General features: G+C 48.1%; 2 protein-coding genes across 2 annotated transcripts; both read right to left on the reverse strand.

Annotated features, from left to right (window-relative positions):
- Positions 1–3,815: 3,815 nt before the first annotated feature.
- Positions 3,816–5,745, reverse strand: LOC134150122 (guanylin-like). The gene is made up of 3 exons (XM_062593714.1): positions 5,671–5,745; positions 4,209–4,389; positions 3,816–3,883 (listed from the first exon to the last, which is right to left on the reverse strand). The coding sequence occupies exons 1-3, from the start codon at positions 5,743–5,745 to the stop codon at positions 3,816–3,818; spliced, it is 324 nt and encodes a 107-aa protein (XP_062449698.1).
- A 2,452-nt stretch (positions 5,746–8,197) lies between these two features.
- Positions 8,198–15,097, reverse strand: DDOST (dolichyl-diphosphooligosaccharide--protein glycosyltransferase non-catalytic subunit). The gene is made up of 11 exons (XM_062593376.1): positions 14,947–15,097; positions 14,572–14,682; positions 14,144–14,230; positions 13,475–13,578; positions 12,096–12,190; positions 11,394–11,487; positions 10,750–10,898; positions 9,954–10,101; positions 9,458–9,578; positions 9,191–9,297; positions 8,198–8,701 (listed from the first exon to the last, which is right to left on the reverse strand). The coding sequence occupies exons 1-11, from the start codon at positions 15,095–15,097 to the stop codon at positions 8,552–8,554; spliced, it is 1,317 nt and encodes a 438-aa protein (XP_062449360.1). The 3' UTR covers positions 8,198–8,551.
- Between the last annotated feature and the right edge of the window lie 10 nt (positions 15,098–15,107).

Below are 15,107 nucleotides of genomic sequence, written 5' to 3' on the forward strand. Positions count from 1 at the left end.
GTCTATCTTTCCTGTTAGGAAAACAGTAGCTGTTTATCAGGGGAAAAAAAGAGATGGACTTACTTACAGAGAAGTTTCTGACAAGTTATGGCAGGCAGGGCCCGTCACGGAAGTCTTGTGGACTCTTAACACAGCTGAGGTAAATAGCTGAACAGAGAGCATGAAGAACCTCCAGAGAAGGAAATGGTAGGAACGCACGTGACATGGTGGACATCGCATACATGGGAGCTGGCCGACCCAAATGAAGATTGCTGTGGACCTGCGTGGGCCATCTGTGAAATGCTCAGTTGGTGACCAGCTCCAGCTGGCAACGTAACGTTACGTGCCCTTGACCACAAAGACGTTTTTCAGTAGTTTGAGGAGCAAAGGTCAATGACCAATAGCACTTGCAGAAGTTTTCTTGAGACCCTCATCTGTGTGAGCTGAGACTGTGTCTAAGGGATGGAGGTCTGTCCCTCTGCTTGACTGTGGGGGTGTCGTATTCACCGTGTGCTACTACTGGGGGGGCAGGGGGAAATAAATAAATAAAAGGAATCGCTGTGAATTAGGGTGTTCTTTAGTGTGATGAGAAGTGGCTGCACGGGGCCTTCGGCTAGGAGCTGAGCTGCAGAACTGGTTTCCCTGCGCCTGGCCTTTTCCCTGTACAAAACTCAGGGAAGCCTGAACTACCGCAGAGTGTTAAGTGACCTGAGGTTTCATGCTCCTTTCTCCCGTGTACATGAGCGCGCTCTCGGTTGCTGGAGTCCATAAAAAAGTTGAAAGACCTTATAGATATAAATAGTGTCAGGATTCTGAGGGCATTAAATAGGCTGAAATAGCCCTGCTCGGCCTCGCCTGCGGCCTTCACAGCCACCCACCACCTGTGGGTCCAGGAGTCCCATTGCAGTTCAGCCCTGGGTCCTCCGGCCCTGCCCGAGCTTTGCCATAGGAGGCTGATGTCCAGCAGAGCCACAACCATGCTTGTGCTCAGCCGGGGACCCTGCTCATCTGGACCTCAACCCCTTGGACTAACTTCCCAGCTTCAGACCTGTCCCATCACTATGGAGCTGCCTGATGGTAACTGGATCATGTCTGACCCTGGTTAGCATCTCCAGACTAATTCTAACCTGTGGGCTGATTTTCTGGCTTGACCTCGGACCTGCCTCATTACCGTGGTGGTAACCAGGGTCTGACATAGTCCAGTAACCTGAGCACAAACGGGGATACTGGGGTTGGTTTAGAGCACTGATCTTCATACACTTCGGTTACACTGATTTCTAAGCAAAATGCAGCTTTACTCTGTGTAAATTTAGAATTTCTCTGTGTTGACCATCAGATTAGAATGAGTTTATATAAAGTTTGCTTAACACTTGTTCTTTCCCAAGGCTCAAATCCAATCAATCATGCTTTTTCTTTTTTTTTTCTTAATGCCAAGCTACAAAGTTGCCAAACTTCTCCAGACCAGGTCTTGCTTTCATTTAAGCCGGGATATAAGGTAGTTCTTGACTCTGCTGCTGCTGCTGCCAATAGTGTTCATATGTGGATGTTTCTTTGGCACAGGACAAAGAGAGGAGCTGTCAGAAGCAGCACGTCTGCGTAGATGCTGCTCTGTGGGCATCGGCGGGGCTTTGCGCGTATCTATTCCGGCCAACAGCCAAAGTTTACTTGCCCTTGAGCACACTTTGAGGCTAGGTTGTGAGCAGACAAATAGACCAAAAAAAGTATGTTGTTAATCTCAGAGACTCTGACACGTGCCTGAGCATATTGACTAGTGCTACAGTTTTGGAAGGTTCTCTGTTCTCCTTGCTAAAGTGCATGTAGATGAGATAACTGAGCTGAGCCAGCAGCTCAGAGCAAAAGGGTACGATTAGCTGAAGACTTTGTCTTGATCTCTGTCAATACAGGCAATTAAAACTAGAGGATATTTGTTTGAAATGCAGCTTGGTTTTCCTTCCTTCTCCCTCTCCTTGTGTTTACTGCACAGACCTTGAAGGCGATGTTGAGGAGTCCAGGCTCAGGGACAGGGAGAGCAGCTTTCATGGAGGAGAACTTTTAAAGTTTGTCACAGGGAGTTTCTTCCTAAAGCAAGTGAAGCTTCTAAGCTAAAGTAATAACAGGCTTCGAGTTAATATGCATGTGCCGACAGTGGTTATGACTTTTGCTAAGTCATCACTGGCAGCAGAGAACATCAGGTTTCTGCGTGAGCTGGATGCCTGCAGGGTATGTGTTTCCCACAGATGGCACGCTGGCAGGCAGTGGCTCCATGGCTGGGCTGATAACCCAGCCTGATGGGATCCCTGCCCTGCTCTGACCATGCTAGGCCAATCCCCAAGGCCCAGGGACTGTTGGGAAAGGCAGTGCTCCAAATGTAGTGTCTCCAGCGGACATCCTACAGCCTTCTGTAAAACTGGGACTTGCAGCCTCGTATCTCGGTGTCTTTGGCTGTTTCTTTAACGCCACAACTTTCCTCTTGTATAATCCCCCAGCTACTAGAAATCTCACCTAGCAAATGAGAAATAGGTTTGCATTCCTCAGTGAAGGAGCATGAGATTCGTGAAGCAGCAGGAGAATGTGCGAGAAGGTCCCCAGTCCGTCCCAGGAGCCCAGTGTGGACCCCTGCAGTGTATCAACAGGGAGAACCTACTTCCAGGTCTTGCTGCCAGTAGTTTATCATTGCAGAAAGCAAAAGGTGTCTGTGTAAAGCCCCACATAGGGCTTTAAGACAGAAAACCCAGTTTCCTGAAGCTGCCTATTTCAAGGCGCCTCGGTGTGGGACAACTCGCTGGCATTTGCTGTTGGATGCCTTTGGCACGGCAGCAGTCATCGCGCGGGATGTGACCAAGCCCTTTCTGCACCCACCTAGCTTTTCTCCCATATGAATCAGGAATCTGCACACCTAGTGTGCCTTTGGGGATTTTGTAGCGCTGACACTCCACTGGAAACCAGGTTATTTAGTTGAGGGCCCCATACGTGAAACAGAGAGAATAATTCTAGAGGTTAATGATGAGATGGAGTAATTCACACGCTGTGAAGCAATCTTACATTATTATGATCCATATAGGGACCACAGATGGAAAAGCAAGTTGTTTTAACTTCAGGCCAACATCGACAAGATAATATTTTTTCTAATGAAGACACAGATATGAAAGACCGTATAGGAAAAAAAAGGGGGCAGGCAGAGTTTCACAAAAATTTTCATCGCTAGCTTTTATTTCATGTACAGCAGCATATAAACATGGGCAGGCTATTCCTTCACATCCTTGCCACCAATAAATAAAAACAGTTGATGATGTTTTCATTTCAGAGTGATGCCAACACGGCAGCGTAGTCCTCCTTCCTCCTAAGCAGAACTTCCTCAACATGAATATCTATCAGCAGAAGTGAACTTCCCTATAACTGTATGGAAAGCATTCCTAGCACCTGTGTTCCTCTACATCTATTCAGTACATTGGCAACAAACTATGAGTACAAGTAACAGATTGAAACACTGAGCCCAGGGTATCTTCACTCCAGTCAAGTGTCCCACAGCTCATGTAGACAGACACGCAGCTCCGGCCGTGTCACAGCAGGATGGCACTCGGCGCGAGCCCCTCGCTTGACAGGTCCCCAGCCTCTTGGATGAGGCTTACGGTCTTGTTGCCAGAACCTCACCGCTGGTGGTACCCCATCTAGCTGTTTGAAGGTTACCTCTGGCATGTCTACATGAGCTAACAGTTTCCCTTTGACTGAAGTGGAGATGGAGCCTAAAGATTGATTCGTGAGCGTATGCGATGTCGCAAGACAAAAGCACGAGCTTCATGGCTTGACGCATCTTCTTTACGTTGTTCCGTCCTTCTTCACAAGCAGCCAGCACAGGCTGCATTGGCGCAGATTTCGCACAGATCGATCTCTTGGATGGCCATGCCTGTTGGGATAAAAGAGAGCGTTTCAGTGAAGCTGCAAGGGAATTTCTGGGAGAGCAGAGCCACACACCAAGCGATTTGGAGGCCTGGTATTGCTTTATGAGCTTTGACGCTCATTTAAGTTCTCACTGGCATCGAGAAAAGGAATTCTTGCAAAAATCTTTCTTAAAACAAGAAATCCAACCTTGATTCGTTGGGAAAACAATAGGAACATGTAGAGGCAAGAGAACAGCAGGACTTAGAGCAATTACTTTGCTACCATTTGAATATTCAAGGTTGAAAAGCACGATTAAAAAAAAGGGGGACTTGGCAATGCAAACTACGTACTCAGCCTCTCAAAAATCACGGGTGCATCTTTTCTTTTACACACAGACTGGAACTCTTCAGGGAGATCTTTTTCTTCGCATGGAGCCCAGATAGCCCTCATGCGAGGGTTAATGTCTGTGTCCTTGTCCTTGAGCTCCTTTAGCTTCTTCACGGCCTCAAGAGAGAACTTCAAGTCTCCATCCTGTGTAGACAGAACGAGGGGAAAAAAGGCACTAGAAAGTCAGTCCTTAGCTAAATGCGGTCCTTCCACCACTTGTCTGCGTTTGGTCTAGAACAGGAATAAACTTTTTTTCCAATCGACTTTCAGCACGTGTTTTACCTGGCTCAGTGACCAAGAGTCAGCGGCATGAGCAGATAACACCCAATCGTTCAACGCACGAAACTGAAGTGAGACGCCGTAGAGCATGAGACCAAACATTGCTGGAAAACACTCGTAGTCTCATTAGCCTGACGCTGAGTTGTATGTGAGTGTTATTTTTGGGTTGTAGAATCAAAAAAAAAAGAAAAAAAAATGAAACTATGGGCATGCGTTTATTTATTGAGAGTCAAACCCTCCTCTACTTCCAATCCATTTATGGTTTTTCTCAGCTTAATTCATCAGTGATGCTTGCCATGGTTGAAAAATTAACTGTTCTTGTAGAAATGCAATTCTAGCTTCAGTTACTGGTCGCAGACCATAAAAGCATAAGATAAAGACCCCCCCCCAAAAAAAAGGGAAAGATTTCCAAAAACACAGCTCCACGGAGACCAGGGAGGGATGAAACGAGCCCTCTCCGCGATGTCTCCGTGTGCAGGCAACAAAGCCTCTTCCGCAGATTTTTTTTTTCCCCTGCGTTCGCTCAAGATATATATATATATATATATATATATATATATATATATATATGTATGTATGTATGTATGTATGTATATACACACATGTGTATATATGTAGGTCTTGTAAGAGATATTTAGTGACTATCGAGACAAAGGTTCAAACTATAAAGGAGCCGAAGCTTCGGAGCTGAGCTTCCTGCACCGTTGTCTCTCCTCGAAACAGTTATTCTCGTTTAGTTGGGTTTTTTTTTTTTTTTTTTTTTTTACAGCCCAAAGGGGAAAATGGAGAATTTTTCATTTAATAGAAGATTATCTGTCACCGCCAAAGACTCTTGGTGCTGATGACCATTTTGAAAAAAAAAAAAAAAAGAAAAGAAAAAAGAAAAAGCATTAAGTGAAACCTTAAGTGAAGCCTTCAGCACCCAAAGAAGGGGGGGGGAAAAAAAAAGGTTATTTCAAAGCGCAAGGCTGGTGCTGTCCCACCACCCACCCACCCCCAGCGATCTCGTGTGCATGCAGAGGAAGAAATTAAGTAAAATCAGGCACGTTGGCACTCCAAGGAAGGTATTCGCGTCGCAGCAGGTCTGCCGGAGAGGAGCCGCTGGCGCACGGCTCGGCTCCCCGGGTTTCGCTCGCGCAGCCTCACCTGGACGTAGACGGCCCGGGCGCCGTGCGCCAGGACGAGGAGCGCCAGGACGGCGCAGCACAGCGAGCCGGCCATCGCGGCCGCGGCGCGGAGCCTCTGCGCGGCCGGGCGCCTTCCCTCTCCTCCCGCTTGGGTCTCCGCCGCTCCGTGTCTCTCCCTCTCTCTCGGGCTCCTTCTCGCTCTTCTCCAGCGCCCTCAGAGCCGCGTCCTCCCCTCCCAGCGCCAAGAGACGCTTTATAAAGCCTTCCCACGGCGTTTGCTTGGTAATCCATTAATCGAAACGCTCTGTTGACACGCGATAACCAGCACACACCGCCCCCCCCCCCCGTCGAGCGAGGCACCGCTGAGCCGCTCGTTGGCAGAGCGGGGGCCAAATACGCCCAGGCGGCTCCCGCGCGAGTCCGAGGACGCGGCCGGCACACGGAGAAGCAACACATCACCCGCGCGGTGTCCCCTATGTCCGCCGGGGATGGTGCCCGGCTTTTGCTCCCCCGAGGAGGAGGAGGAGGAGGAGGAGGAGGAGGCATCTGGCCGCCCGGAGCAGTGCAGAAGTCGGGAAACGAGCCGTGAAAAAGGAGGGGGGGGGGGAGAAAAAGAAAAGGTTTTGGGGTGAGTGGTGGCACCGTGCAGCACGGAGCCGCTGGACGCGCCTCCGGACGCCTCGCAGAGCCCCTCGAGGGGTCTTTTGTGGGTGCCCCAGGCCCCGCCGTGCACGTTTCGGGGGTCCCCCCAGACCCTTTGGGCTGCTTTGCGGTGCAGCCCTGGCCCTCGGCTTGGCTTCGGGGGTGCCGCGGACCTCCCGGGTGTGCGTCTCGGGGCACCCCAGACGCCTTCTGGGTGGGTTTTAAGGCGCCTGAAACCCCTCGATGTGCTTTTGGGGGGTAACCTAGATGCCTCGATGTGCCTTTTGGTGCACCCCGGGAAACGTGGGGTGCCCCAGAGCGCTTCAGTGCTTTCGAGGGTGGCTCTGGTGCCCACAACATGCCTTTTGTGGTAGCCCAGCCCCACTGTCATGCCTCTTGGGGTGCTCCAGACTCCCTGGCGTGCCTTTTGGTGCCCCCAGGTTGCCTTGCTCTGCATTCGGGTGCTCCCCAGAGCTCTGGATGGGGCTTTTGGGGCTGCCCGGACCCCCTTTGCATGGTTTTAGGTATGTCGCAGGCCACCTGGTGTGCCTTTTGGGGTGCCCTCGTTGGGCTGCCCCCTCAGGCTGCCTTTTGGGGCCACCGCAGGGCCCTCGAGGTGCGTGCTGGTGCGGTGCCCCTTTGGGGACACCTCAGAGCCCTCAGGGTGCGTGGTGGTGCCCCCCAGAGCCCTCCGGGTGCCTGGTGGTGCCCCCAGTGCTTTCCTGCCCTGTTGGGGCACCTTTCGGGGTGCCCAGGAGCTATCGGTGTGATTTTGGAAGCCACCTGGAGCCCTCGGTGTGCTTTCAGGCACGTCCTCGGCCTGTTGGTGTGTATACTGGGGTGCCCTGATGTGCCCTTGGGGTGTCCTGGACCCCGTGGCGTGCCCATCAGTGCTCCCCAGAGCACCTGATGAGCCCTTTGGTGCATCCCAGGCCCCTCCACACACCTTTTGGCACACTCCGGACCTGCTGAGGTGCTTGTCAGTGTGTCCTATCTCCCCCAGGTGGCTTTAGGTGTGACCGTGAGTGACCCCTTTGTGTCCCCCCTCAGGGTGCATGGCTTTTGGGGCACCCCAGAGCACGTGGCATGCTTTTCAGGGTGCTCTAGCCCCTTTGGTGTTCTTTTCCTTGAGCTTCACTGTTTGAGAGCCCTGCAGGCGCCAGTTTGCCTTTAGAAGCATCTTAGATGTTTCTACTCGCCTACAGGGATGTCCCTGAGCCCTGTTTTGCTTCCACGATCCCCCGAGCCCTCAAAGTGCCCCAAAGCCTTGAGTTTTTTTTTCCTTTTCGGAGCACCTCAAAGCCCACAGTTTGTTCTTTTGGCCCATCATCCAAAAGCGCACGCAGCACGTCCAGCACTGCGGAACGGCAGCCTCCTCTCCAGGGAGAGCAGCTTTTCCAGCCCTGTTTGGCCAGCGCCTGCTGCCTGTCCCCAAGGAGGTGGGGAAAGCAGCCACGGCCACTTCAGGGCAATTCAGATCCCTGGGGCTGCAACATTTGTGCAGTTGGACATCAGCTTTCCTCAAGACAACAAAGGTTGGGTTGTAAACTCGGCTCTGGGCATCTAAGTCACGGCACTTTTTGCCCCCACACAACTCATTTGGGCCAGAGCAGCTCCCCCAGGGAGTGAACATCTAGGAGGGAGGGAGAAGTTGTTGAGGGGCAAAGCAGAAACCCACTCGTTCAAGCTGTGCGTTCGGAAGACGTTCATATTCTGCGCTAGGAAGAGGGCAGGATTCATCAGGAGAACATCCCCCTCCAGCCTCCCTTACCTACGCGGTAACTGTGCTACAGCTCCTACGCAAGGGCAAGGCAGTAAGCCCTAGCAGACAATATTTTTCCCAGACCACAAGAAATGGCCACCAAAAAGCCCTAAACACTCAATTAAAACACTTCAACCTAGAGTGAGAGGAACGAGACTTTATTTTTAAAGATGGAGTCAATCTCGAATCAGAATCGTTCCAATGAAGGGAAGAGACAGAGCAGCAGCACTGCAAATTAGTCCCGAACAACTATAGCAGAATCACTGCATTTCCAAATCCTCTGGCAATGGATTCCCCTCAAACATCTGGTTCGTTTTCCCACTTACTAGTCGCCCAAAATGTAAAAAACAAAACAAAACAAAAATATATCAAAAACAAAGTCGTGGCTTGTCTGGCACCTGCCAGTCCTCAAACAGTTACAGTAAGGATCTTGAGCGTTGCCGGTCTCTGCGTGGTGCCAGTGATATGAAAATATGCTCTTCCTCCCATAGGGAGCTCAGTCGGATTTCTCCTTCTCCTTCATGTGCAAGAAGACGATGCTGAACATGAAGAGGCCTACCATCATGGAGAAGGCACCGGCATAGTACGGATACGCCGAAGGGATGAAACGTTCATACTGCGTGTGCTGGAGGGGACGCACCGACACCTAGGAAAGGAGGGAATGTCTCTTCAGTCTGGCAGTACACAGTAACACACCAAGATAATTTCTTGCACACCAGCTCTAACTCCCTCTGTTCTTCAGTGCCTGCTGCTTCACTAAGAAGGCAGGTGAGCTATTTACTTTTAGAACCAGATCACTTGTTTCATTGTCAACTAAAAGCTTTCTGACACGTCCCGTGTATTCTTAAAACTCCAAATCCTCTATTTTGGAAGAAACATTTGCACAGTTCAAGTCTCCACAACAGTAAGATTATCTCTGTGCTGGCATTCTCAGCAACATTTCCCCCAAAAGGGGCAATCACTTGGTGATCACTTTTGGTGAAGCCCATTTCCACATCTTACTAAAGAACTCAAAAAGGCAAATCAGAAGATCAGAAGTCAAAAGTGCTCAAATTCCTTGCACATTCAAGTACGCTGCACCCCAATAATAATTTTAACAGATATCCCTTTCTTCTTGCATGATAACTGTATTTACCTGAGTAGAGGAGTACAGGTGAGTATAACCCAGTCGATTATAATCTACTTTAAACTGAAACACTCCATAGACATCTGGCAGCTTGAACTGCACGCTGTATTTGCCCCCTAAGAAAAAGAAAGCAGAAATGTTTAACTGACACAGAAAACGAGAGGAGAGAAGCTGTAGAAGTCTTCTCTTTGCAACAAGTCTTCCTTGTTACAAATGCTGCCACACAAAGAGGCAAGAACATGCAAACCCAGGGCTGGAGAGGTGACGGAGACCTACCATTTCTCTTCAAGAAAGTCCGGACAAACGGATCAATGCGGACAAACTCCAGCTGAATATCGTCTCCATCAAAGGGGACCCACTTCCCGTCAGAGAGCTTCTCGATGACAATGCTGTACTCCTGGAACAAAACCACATGCATTAACAGTACAGAAGACTAATACCTGAAATACAGACGTTAAAGACAATGCTGCTATAGAAGGGAAACATTTCAAAGTGACAAGGGAATTCTCCCAAATTTCTTTTTCCAAAGCAGAGTAGGTACGTTTGCCATCTTAAAAACACAGCTGAGCTATCAACGATCAAATCAGCCCTCAGTGGACAAAAAGTAGATACAGATTTTACAGAGACATGAAATAGCTCCAACTATACTTTTCAGCTCCCTAGCAGCTGAAACCTGAAAAAAACGTTTAACTGGAGAAGACAAATGCGCTTCCGTATTTCTTGCTGCCCAGAGAACATGAACACGTTCCAACTGTATCATCCGCAGCCTTACCACAAGATCAGTGACAGTGTAGGCATTTGGAGGTGCCCGTTCTCCCACGCGGTGGTGAGACACTGCTCCGACACGCAGCACTCCCTCCTCCTTGAACACCCAGCGGGACAAGGCAACTGCCAGCTCGTAATTACCAGTCTGGGAATATCTAGAAATGAGAAAGGTTGAGAAAGTATGGCGGCTGCTTTGAAAAGCTACAGCGTGTGTCAAAAACCAAGCCATTAACATATCTGAAAGCGGCACAAAGCTAGCCTAGGTTTGAAAAGGGAATTACTTTCCAAAGCACTCCCTCCTACAAGGGCAAAGGTACTCATGCACTCTTTACAGACCACCTTTCTGGTACAAATGCTTGCTCCTCAAGCATCAACTTAAGTCTGCTGGGCAGTCACTAAATACGAAGGAAAATATTTTAAAACAAAATCCAGCGCTTAGTTTATGCCTTGCTTATTAATGCGACATGCTTGTGCTGAATGAGAGTGACAACATGGAATATTGTGCATATCACAGTTCTACCCTCCGGGCTATCAACTGCACTTGCAGAACCTTTGGATGTTCGGGATGCAAAAACAACCTAATGTTGTAGGGAGGAAAAGATACCAGAAGGAAAGACACACCTTGTGCTGGTTAGTTAGTTCACCTGCACCAAAGTCAAAGGATCAGAAATCTTTATTTTCTTCAGGAAAGTACTCTGTGTATTCCCAATAGCACAAATACTTGCTGCCTGTTTCCCAGGATTTTCTTGCTCAAACAGTTCCCCAAGCATTCCTCAGCCAGGGATGCCAAGAAGTTACCATACCTCTTGGAGCCAGGAGTAGCTTTCTGCACAGCAGAATTGAAGAAAGCATCACTAAAGAAATCCAAGGAGCCACTGAAAACAACACGGGCGTTGTTCCTCGCTTGTAGTCCAGCAATCAGAAGGGTGTTCTTCCCAACAGCGTGGGGATACTGAAGAGGGGCAAATCCAAATTTAACATAACCTTTAGCCAATTCAAAGCTGGTTAAAGACTAGTGAGCCAGTCTCCAGGTCATTGGATTTCACTATTGCCACAGGCTTGCTGCAAGATGGCACACTGACTATTGCTAGCACGGCCCACAGTTCAGTGCAGCTTAGAGGCTGACTGCCAAGAATAGCTAGCAACAGGATTGGCAGTCTTTTTCCTCCTACCTCACCGGCTGGAATAAAACCCTTCAAAGGAGATACGCTTCGATTCCAGCATAGTCTTTATTCTAGGCTTGCATTTCTTCCAAAGCATCATTCATGCTGTGCGTTTTCCCAACAACAGAAAAACATAGGGGAAGAAAGATCCCCAGAGCAGTATCAGAAAGCAGACAACAGCCTGACTCTTTCAAAATCAGAAGTTGAACTGCCTGAGAATTTTTGCACATTGCTGAAGGGAGCTAAGTATGGCCCCAAACAGGAGAAAATGAAACTGAACATACCTGAGTAATAGGCTTATCTGGGAAGAAGGAGTAAGAGGTAGAAGAGCCGGTCAGGATATCAAGTACCAGCGGGTTGTCAGGATCAGCCACCATCCTTACAGGGAGAAGCACAGTGAGCAGCAGAAACACCCTCCTCAGCTACTCAAATCCAGAGGAACATGCATATGCCACTTAAACTGCACAAATGTTCTCACTCTTTGAATTTAAAAAGATATTTGCAAAATGTGCACACTCAAATAAATCTACCAGGCCAAAAATAACAATACTTAAATCTTTCTTCAAGCTATACAATCAAGTTTCAGTAATTTACATTAAGAAACACTGCAAAGTCAACAACTAAGCTACTTTGGGAGGTTTTCTTTTTATTATTATATAGAATCAAGAGAGATTTCATAGCACATGAAAACAGAAAAGCCTAAAACAAGTACAGCGTGAAGATGAGCATCAAAAGACTTTAGGCACTGTCTGTGTTGAGAAAAAAACAGGTAACAGAGCACAACTAGGAAATTCAGTTTCACTCAATACGTATAATCAAATTAAAAACAAATTTCATTTCTTGCAGCAGTTCTCAAAAGTTAAGAGTCACAGCTGACGAGCCTACACCTTTAGTTTACAGAAACACCAGTATTTTTGAGATGCCTCCCCAACAACAGCTTGTACTACTGCACCTTCCCCTCCAACCCTGCTTTGCAGGTTGCTTACCCAACTCCTCGGAAAAGGATGGGATTCAGCGTAGTCTTCCCCACAATAGTAGGAGCTTTTAGTAGATTTTCAGCATCTGCAACTACAAGTGTGTGCTGGGAGGAAACAAGAGAGACCTGTGTAAATGCAGCTGCCTGGCTTCTGAATACTAAAGCACAGGCAAATGCTTTTATGCATGCTTTATTGAACTTTCATGGTTTAGAATAGTGAAAAGTAAGTTTCGGGGTTTTGTTTTGTTTGCGTTTTTTTTTAATAGATGATTGAAACTGAACAGCTTTCAAAAAAGGTTTACGATTCAATTAAAATGCATGAAAAATATTTCATTTATTGTAATTACGATCAAATTAAATGTGCTGACACATAAGCAAATGTAAAACCTCTTTTGATAAAGAAAGTATTTTTGCTCATTAATTACCATCATCTACAGGAGTCGATGTCTAGTTACTTCCCCATATTCAGTGACTTTCACCTCTAAAGCAAGACAGTTTCCATATGCTGCTTAAATAGTTTCATGAAAATTAGTAGAATCTGCTAAGTTCAGACCTTAATCTAGGTTTTAATTTTAAAGTTTTGATTGACACTAGAGCAAACTGACACTACAGAAAAAAAACGAATACATTAGTAAGAAACATCTCCTGCAAGAGTGGTATCAGCTATCGCACATGTGCTTGGACGCCCTGAAGAAGGTAAGTTCTCAAATACTTAATTCCCTTGAACATCACTGGACTATCAGGTACCCCTTATGGAAAGGGGGCACTCCAAAAGGTACCTCAACCAAACAGTCAAAAAGGCTCAACAACATGTCCAGGCAGCACATCACAGGACTGCGTGCATTTCTCTACTGCTCTCTCAACAGTAGGGGACTAAATATTAGCTTTGCCACATTTAAAGTGTCACACTTAACATCTTCAATTCTAATCTACCAGAAATAAAACCAGATACGGTTCACGAGCAGGTAAAATTCCTTTCTCCCATCTCGGAGTGGTTCAAAACCATTACTATGCCCCCTGGCATTGCTTGAGACACAGTAACACTTTGAAACTACTTAGTACAGCGGAGAAATCAAAAATCAGGAAATTCAAAAAGACAGATTTGAGGGCAGAGATCTCAAATGTGCCAGCATTATGTTATTTTGCCTGCAGTCCTGACAGCAGCATGGCTGAACACTGCTAAATGACACCTTCTTTGGAGCAAGCTGGGAGACCAGACAATGAAAGGAAGGAAGAAAAAGAGGAAAACAATGACAGAAGATTCATCTCCAAATCTCACACCTAACTGCTATTCACTTCTCGCTAACAAAAACATAAGCTGCTTCACAAAACGCACTCTCTCCCTTCAAGCACGGGGTGCACCCAGAATATCCAGATAAAGGCTTTTACCTGGCCGGGGTCCGATATATCGTAGTTATGGTGGTCTATGACGGCTGTCCTTTCCTCATCAAACTCTATTCCACACTCGCTACCCAGTTCTCGCAGCGGGTCCCCTGAAGGACAAAACAGATTCTCAGTTATGCAGCGTGCTAAGAAGGACGCAACGCCAATCTGAACAGTCAACACAAAAAGCAGGTATGACACGGGCTCAGCACCCTGTTAGGCGAAGCACTCACATTCACAACCGCCCTCGGCTCAATTCCCATCAAAAATGTAGCTAAGGCAATTTTGTTTTCTTATTCAAAATCTAACACTGATTCTCTCCAAGATATTTCAGTATAACCCTGAGATTCACAAGAAAATGAATGCACAGAGCATCACCCAGTTAAAGCTCTTTTCCCCAAAATTACAGCTTTAAGGGTGTGAGGATACAGGGAAAAGTTCTCTTTTCCTCTCTAGGCATGAATTCCTACAGCACACCTACAAAACGCAAAGCTAAATGGCTCTGTCCTACAGACCCACATGGCAGCATGCTTTTTTGTCATCAGTTTTCCTGCGGTAGCTGAAAAAAAAGAGGCAATAGGAGGTAAGCAGGCAACAGGACTTGTTACACAAAGTAGCTGACGCGTATCAATTTGCTCATGATACTGCCTTCATCTGATGAGCGTTTGTACTCACCAATGTCCGAGCTGGCAGCTACAAGGACGCTGCCACCACCATCGATGAAAGCAGTGATGGTCTCCACATTGATGTTGCCGCCAAAATCTGAAAACGCACATCAGAAATTCACATCTTTATCACCCGCTCCACCTGCGCCTCAGAAATAACCCCAAGCATACACAACTTAAAACCACGGCAACACAGCGAATCACTTTGACCATGGCTGGAAGAACTATCGTTACAGCAAAGACCTAGAAGCAAGCTCAGTTAACTTCAACTCTACCCACAGCATCATTCGACCTTGGATAGCTGCTACCAGCTACATTATGGACAGAATGATACAAAATACGTGTGACTTTCTTAATAGCCATGAAACACTCTGAAAACCCTTTCCAAAAATACCACCAAGCCACAAGAGTGCTCGTACTTTTCCATCAAGTGTTTACCTTCTATAGACGGCGAGAAGATGATCAAGTTATCATACAAAAACTCCCCGTATTTTATGAGGGACAGGCCAGCGTCATCAGCCGTGCGGAAGGTGAGATCAAAGCCCCTGTCTGCACCGGCAAGACAAAATCCACAGCTGTAAACATTTCACAGGGAAACATCGACGCAGCATCACAGCAGTACCACAGCCAGAGCTTTACAGGGCTTGGAGGCATAAGGACCTTGCGGCAGTGGCACTGAGGTGTCGCGGATGAGACGAGGCGGGGATGAAGCACCCGAAAAGCGCCTCTGCTGCCGCCTCTGTTACCTTCGCCGCCGGCAAACGCGCGACCGCCTCCCTCCGGCCCGGCACCCCAGGCGCCCCCGAGCCCTACCGGCCAGGCTGCGGAAGAAGAGCGAGTGCGTGTCGCGCAGGTTGCCGTTCTCCAGCAGTACGAGGGTGCGGGGTCCCCCCTCCGCCCCGGCCCCGGCCCCGGCCCCGGCCGCCGCCAGGAGCCACCACAGAGCGACCGCGGCCGCCGCCATCTTCCTCGCC

The sequence above is a fragment of the Rhea pennata genome, chromosome 22, assembly GCF_028389875.1.
Source record: "Rhea pennata isolate bPtePen1 chromosome 22, bPtePen1.pri, whole genome shotgun sequence".
Classification (NCBI taxonomy): domain Eukaryota; kingdom Metazoa; phylum Chordata; class Aves; order Rheiformes; family Rheidae; genus Rhea; species Rhea pennata.